This window comes from Apium graveolens, chromosome 5 (genome assembly GCF_009905375.1).
Source record: "Apium graveolens cultivar Ventura chromosome 5, ASM990537v1, whole genome shotgun sequence".
Lineage (NCBI taxonomy): Eukaryota > Viridiplantae > Streptophyta > Magnoliopsida > Apiales > Apiaceae > Apium > Apium graveolens.
This window is the reverse complement of record NC_133651.1, coordinates 177,769,244-177,776,326: the sequence shown is the minus strand read 5'-3', so window position 1 is coordinate 177,776,326 and position 7,083 is coordinate 177,769,244. Positions and strand designations below refer to the sequence as shown.

General features: G+C 31.8%; 1 protein-coding gene across 1 annotated transcript; it reads right to left on the bottom strand.

Moving 5' to 3' along the window:
- Positions 1–1,063: 1,063 nt before the first annotated feature.
- Positions 1,064–4,504, bottom strand: LOC141724636 (protein SODIUM POTASSIUM ROOT DEFECTIVE 2). Its single transcript, XM_074526850.1, has 3 exons — positions 3,489–4,504; positions 1,502–1,577; positions 1,064–1,410 (listed from the first exon to the last, which is right to left on the bottom strand). The coding sequence occupies exons 1-3, from the start codon at positions 3,705–3,707 to the stop codon at positions 1,268–1,270; spliced, it is 438 nt and encodes a 145-aa protein (XP_074382951.1). The 5' UTR covers positions 3,708–4,504; the 3' UTR covers positions 1,064–1,267.
- Positions 4,505–7,083: the final 2,579 nt, after the last annotated feature.

Sequence of the window (7,083 nt, the reverse complement as noted above, 5' to 3'; positions counted from 1 at the left end):
TGTCTTCACATATCCGCTATGTATCTGATTGGGATTTGTGAATTATATAAGAGTATAATTGGTTGATACAGCGGTTTTATAAAATGATTAGCATGCTAAAATTGGACTCTGGTATTACACAGCACACTGCTATGATATTTTAACAAAGCATGCTAAATAGTGATATCCAGTTACCTTTAATTTTCATTATGAAATATTGATATCATGATTATAGTTCTGTTCCTATTTATTGTTACATTCCAGTTTTTAATCTGTTATTCATATTTGGTACTGCTGAGCGATTATGTTCACCCTTGCAAACTGTTATGTATATTTCGCAGATGCCTAGAAGATCAGTCAGACCGACCCGTGTTCCCGCCCCTACTGGACCTGGCTCCTCTGAGGTAGTTTGTATCTGACCATGAGGTCTGAAGAGTTGCTGAATAAAGTTAGTGTGTCTTAGAGGTTGAATAAAGAGTTTGTAATATTGAGAACCTGAATTATACTTGAACCTGGATCGGATCTTGGTTCGGGGTCAAGTTAGTATATTTTAATAATAATTTTGTTGTTTATATTTTTGGCAATTGTGTTTAGTGACGTCAACTCCTGACCCCGGGGTTGAGGCCGTCACACTCGGCTTGGGCTTCCGTGGGCCTTCGTTACGCGGGCCTGGAGGTCCTTCAGCCCAGTAGCTTAACCGCTTAATGGGGCTTCGTTCAATGGGCCTTATTGCCTATAACCCACAGTTATTGAAAAACAAATTGAAATTCTTAGTTTTGAAATTTTTGTGGAAGAGAAGGTAAGCTCTAGTTGTTCTTCTACCCCATAATTGTTATGTTGAACTATGTTATAGACAGAGCTTTGACACATCAACTCAAGCCCCCTTGTCGCTCTCAGGTGTTTCCATTCTCATCATCCACTCCATGTCCGCTGTCTTCAAACAAACTGTTTATTCCCTCCAACTTCACATTTCTATTTATTCTTGTTTCTTGCTAATCACCTTTTGATTATCTGATAGTTTTACAAAAAAAAAATTCCAAGTAGTTTTGCAGATTTTTGTTGAACATGATACTAAATTGCATAATGATCAGAAAGTCCTTACAAATAGTTCGCAAAATTATTTTCTTTATGGTTTACAAAACTTATTTCAAAATTCACAATGATGTCTCAGACCATACTTTTTAGAATAGATTGCTACTGCCTTTCATTTATCTGAAGATAATAGAGACAATACAATCTGAAGATAGTTAGTCTCATCTGGTGTTTAAGCACTGAACACTGAGGTTGATTATGTGTTGTGATCAACTGAAGTAGATTGCCAAAACTCTGCATTTTTAACTTTAGTAATGCTCTCCACCACTTCAAAAGGTACAATATCTCCCATTATCACCACCATTTTTGTTTCCAGGTCTATTTGGTAAGATGTCACTCCTGATATACACAGAGATAGAAACAATTGAGCATGTTTGTGTAAATTCCTAGTGATAATGAAAATTGAAGAAGTTATATACAGAGTTCATACCGTCCATCTTTGAGATGTGCTTCTCAACCTTTCTTGCGCAACCATTGCAGTGCATGGATACTCTTAGCACCACTATCTACAAACCAATTACATTTTTATGCTCTGTTAACAACAAATTGCTGAGGTGCTTTTATGGTGACATTGAATCTTAAGCCATGATTTGTAAACCTATGGCTTGTCAGCTATAGTGCCTACCTGTCCTGATAACCCCGTATATATAAAATAAATAATGCAGCAGTGAACTCGCATTCGCAATGTATTTTTCCACATGAATATGTGGTGAGTGACGGCTGAATCATTACACAATCAACCTCAGTGTGTATGAAAACAATATTGATATTTACTAAGACCAACAATACCCCCTCAACAAATCAAGGTAGATGAGAGGTTGTCCAGGTGTTGTTTTCGTGTAAAATCGCCAAGACTCTAACAGTAGTCTAGTGTGTTTTTTTCTTGTTAATTAATTACACACGCACACCAGAAATCCAACTCTTAACCTTCCACAAGGGGACAAGAGCTTAACTACTTCAACAATTATTTATGGTGCAATCCTTTATTGGCTTGCCTAGTGTATTCATTTTCCAAAGGTCGAAGGTTTGTGTCACAGTCAAGGCAAATGTGTGGGTAAGGACAAATCCAACAGTGATCCAAATATCTAAATTTGGGGTTAATTATCCCAAATTTTATTTCAACAGTGAAAATTTGGATGTAGTTTCACTGTTCACTGATCCAAATTTGGGTTACTACTGTTCACTGATCCAATTTTGGATCAATGATTTAATATAAAATAATGATTTTGTTATTTGTAATTTATGATATTTTAAATTATTTTTTGGTTTTTTAATTATATAATTAATACCAGAATATAATTAATAGTTAACAAATTCATTTTAAAACTAAAACTTAAAAAATGCGAAAACATAATTTTATTAAAATTTAAATAGAATTAAATTGAAGAATCAGAAGTGTCGGATCCAGAAGTTTGAGACTATTCCGATCAAAGAAAATACTCGATTCCAAAAATTCCTGGACCGCTTTAGAAAAAGAAAAAATAAAGAGGCACATATTGCACTTAAAGATGCATTAATTGAGCATTTGTGGGAAGAATATGCTAATTCGGAAAATTAGTGTGTAAATAATATTTTGTATGTTAATTATTGCAATTAATGTGTTTTTCGTGAATTAAATGCACAAATTTAATAATTATGTGTATTAATTTTTTTTGATTTCACTAATTTATGAAATGTTATATAAATTATTAATAATGATTAAACGATAAATTTAAGATAAAATTGTTTAATATGATATTTATATATTATTATATGTAAAAAGTAATTTGGATAAAATATTTGGATCACATGTTGGAGTTGGTCAGAAATTTGGATCAATATTTGGATCAGTTGGTGATCGAAATTTGGATTTTTGGATCACAACCGTTGGAGATGACCTAAGTATTTACATTTCTTTTAACAAACCTTCCAAAAGAAAGTGTAATTAGGCTAACCCCTGAATTTTGGATCTTTTCAATGGAACGCAGTGCTGAAAGATAGTACGATGTAATGTGAACTCTTTATATCACCGGCACAAAATTAAGCAATAATCCCTCCATCCCTAAAAACGTTTTCTCTTTAAGCTGGACACGTATGCTAATGCACACTTTTGATTGTTAATATTTTTAATTTCGTATTAATATTAAATATAAAAACTTCATTGTATTAAAATACTCGTAAATACGAATCAAACAAAATCACTCACTCATGAATATATTTGATATTATAGATTAGACGTAAATTAATAGTCAATCATTTACCATAAACAATACATAAAGTTAAAATAGTTAAAATAGAAAACACATTTTGGGACGGAAGGAGTAATGCGGAATGAGGCTAACTACCACATGTTTCAAAACATAAAATTGAATTCAGAAAACATGACAGTACGACACACACTCAGATGAAAAAATATACTAGAAAGGTAATAGTATTACCTTTGGTTTCAACTGAAGAGCCAAAGACTTGGGTTCCTCAACAAAATCCTTGAGCCTTACCAATTCACCACCTTCGGTTCCAACAAATGGCTCTTTCTCTAGTTCATCCACACCATCAAAACTTGATCCATACCCATTGATACATATACAGCAGCTTGTACCATACGAAGAAGACAAACACAACCTATCTAACATTCTTCCAAACCGCAGCTTCCCCATTACTTGAAATTACTATTACCCACAAACACAAGATGCAAACTTCCAGTGATCAACAAATTTGAGGACTTGTATGCATTTCCCTTGTGCAACAGGAGCTTGCAGACTGAAGCACTATATGTATGTGTATACTTACTCTCCCTCCCTACACGTGCATGCATTGAGCAATAATAATATGCATGTTTAAGCAGCAGAGCCTGTTGATAGGTGTCAAAACCTTGTAGTGTCAGGTGTGTGCTAACAACAAAAGTCTTCCAAGAAAATCAAAACAGCAGGGAATGGTCTAGGGCTTTTTGGCCATACAAACAATTTATATAGAAACGTATACAAACACAACCATACAATAATTGATATATATTCTAGGAAAACAAGAAAGTAAAGCATAATGTGGCCATGAAAAGAATTGTCCAATGAAGTAGAAGAAATGATTCCAGAGGTTTAGTATGAAATGACAAGGTAAAGGTCAATTTCGAGGGTGTTGAAAAAATTGATCAAGAAAATCACAGAAATCAAAGAAAAATAAAGGAGTGAAGACCCTGTTCTCAAGGGAGATTAATTGGTAGCGGTGGGATTGGGAAGAGCAACAAACTGTGTGTTTAAAAGAAAGAAAGTAAGTAGTGGTGCTCTAGCATGTTGTAACTAGATTAGACAGCCAAGTAGATATTTGTCATGTGAGGGAGTAAGTAAGAGCAGTGAAGTTAAATTCTTGCATAGCCATGTGCGGTTAGCCTGTTTAGTACTAGTATAAGAGAAGCACCCACCCTGTTTTCATGTGAGCTTATGCTTTTAATCAAGTGAACTGAAGAAGCGTACATGTACTTGTATATATACCAAGTCATGGTGCTTGTTATACTAATTCTTTTAATTTGTATACACACTAACAAAATAAAGAATACCATATGCAATGGTACTGTGAGTGGGATAGATGTGTTGCCATATTTATTTTCGAAAACTTGTTACCTCCTAAGTTACAAAAAGGTAGTAAGTTGTTGGAGTTGGTAGCTCTCTAATTAAGCTTTTAATTATTAAGTTGGTTCATATTAATATCATGGGGCTATGGCTATTGACTAAGCTGGAGATTTGGAAGATTTAGAATTGTTATGTATTGTATCAAATGGCCACCCCACTCTAATACACTTGAATAATAATATAAGAAATTTTAAAATAAGTAACTTATAACTTAAAATAAATAAATCGTGACTTATAAATAAGGTGTATATCATAGCGGCACAGGCATGTCATGATGTGCCAGACATGCCTTTTCATAATTTGACATATCTTTTTACTAATTTTTTTTTATTTTTAATAATTATTTTAATATTAGAAATATCCATAAATAATAAATATAATTCTAAAATATTTACATATATTTGAATACCTAAAAAGTTACTAATATAAATGAGTATTATGATGGTATTCGGTTGTTACTATCAACTAACTTTAATTTTATATTCAAGTTAACTGTATATTAGTATAACATTTATGTTTTAAATTTTATTATATTTAATTGATAAATGACATGTCGTTTGGACATCCATTTTGGCAAAAAAACATGGCCATAAGCATGCATTCTCGAAGTCCTGTGACAGGGTACCCTACTTATAAGTGATGAGTAAATTAATACTTATAAGTTATTTAAGTGTTTAAATAACTTTATTTATCAATCAATTTTTTTTTTACTTAAATGAATTAAAATAAATAATTTTTAAATATAATTATCTTAATTCATGAATTTTAAAATAGATTAATATTTAAAAACATATATTTTGAAACTAAAGTTGATAAAAATACGAAAAATCAAAATAAGTTTAAAAAGTATGTTATTACTAACATTCAACTTATCAGCTTATTCTACATAAAAGTTGGGTCGATAAATACTGGTTCATAAATTATTCCTCAATTATAAATCATAAGCTGGCCAGCCATACAGGCCCAATGGAAACTCTACGGCGAACGAACGAATCTTTTGACATAATAAACTGGATAATGACGGTAAGTTCAATTAGTCGTTATTAAGACAAAACTTTAAATGAATGCTTGGTCGATAATGTATTTGTCAAAGTGTTTTTCGCTTAATGCATTAGTTTTTTTTTTTCCTGGAAAATCCGTGCTTTTGACAGGATGACATATCGACCTGGCAACGTTCCGTGTCGTGTACAAACATTCCGTGTCGTGTACAAACATTCCGTGTACTTTCGTGTTTTTGTGTACCAAACTTTAAATTTGAACCCGACCCATTTTTGTACTCGTGTACCAATTTGGTGACGCTAACTTGGAACTAATATATTCGTTTTTACCCGTTTAAGTACACTAAAGTACACCGATTATATACGAAAAATATTAATTGTTAAAAAATGTAATTGATAATTAAATGGTGAAGTGCTCACTCAAATAATCAAGGAACAATAAAATATATTTTAGTATTTACAATTATATATATATTATTTAGGATAGGTAAAATTCATATTTGGTATTTATTATATATATATTATATATTTTTTAAAATTCAATTATTTATTTATTCCGTGTATTTTCATTCCGTGTCGTTTACCTATATTGGAAATTTAAATCCAACACTAACTATATTTGTATTTTTTCGTGTTTGTATACAAAATTTTCAAACTCAAACACTAATTATCTGTGTCGTTTCATACCGTGTTACGTGTCATGTATTGTCTTTGTCCGGTCTAATGACATATACAGCTATACATTGTTGGGCAGTTTCTCTATTGACATGATCTCTTTGTGCTGCTGTCTATTTAAATTATGAAAAAGATTATCCATGGTTATAATTAACATCAGCATGATATACTACCTATTAAGCTCGTCTTAGTTACTACCTCTGTTTTTTATTAATATATGACGTTTGACTTTGTGCTATACATGTTTAGGAGGTTTGACCATATAAAATTAAAATAATATTTTTTGAAATTTTTTTTTGTGAATAAAAGTTTTTATCTCATATTTTTATTTAAAAAAAGAATTTCTTAAAAATAATAATTCTAGCTATGTGGTCAACCATCCTAAATATATGTGCCAAAAAGTCAAACCTCATATATTAAAAAACAGAGGGAGTAGCTTTCTTCTTAATGCCTTAGAGAATCCGGGAAGAGTTGATAATTTGCTTAATCTTCACCTAATTTGGAAAGTCTCCGCTAAAACTCGAATCTATAAGTAAATATGAGTAGATTTTTTGAGGTGGCTCGCTTAAATCTTTGATCAAGTCTCCTAATTAAATATAAATCCGATTATTCCACTCTTAAGTAGCAGTAGTAGCGTGCACTCTGCCCGTTGTCTAAATCCACGTTTAATCATGCAATTATGTCATAGTTGATGATTTATAGTATTTGTTAATCAGGTCACATGTATAACTTGTAAC

Excerpts from the sequence above, each read along its gene's own strand:
- LOC141724636 (XM_074526850.1), bottom strand. The coding sequence starts at position 3,707 with ATGGGGAAGCTGCGGTTTGGAAGAATGTTAGATAGGTTGTGTTTGTCT. Across the intron at positions 1,578-3,488 it reads CTCTTCAGTTGAAACCAAAG|ATAGTGGTGCTAAGAGTATC; the intron begins GTAATACTATTA and ends ATTGGTTTGTAG. Across the intron at positions 1,411-1,501 it reads GCACATCTCAAAGATGGACG|GAGTGACATCTTACCAAATA; the intron begins GTATGAACTCTG and ends TGTGTATATCAG.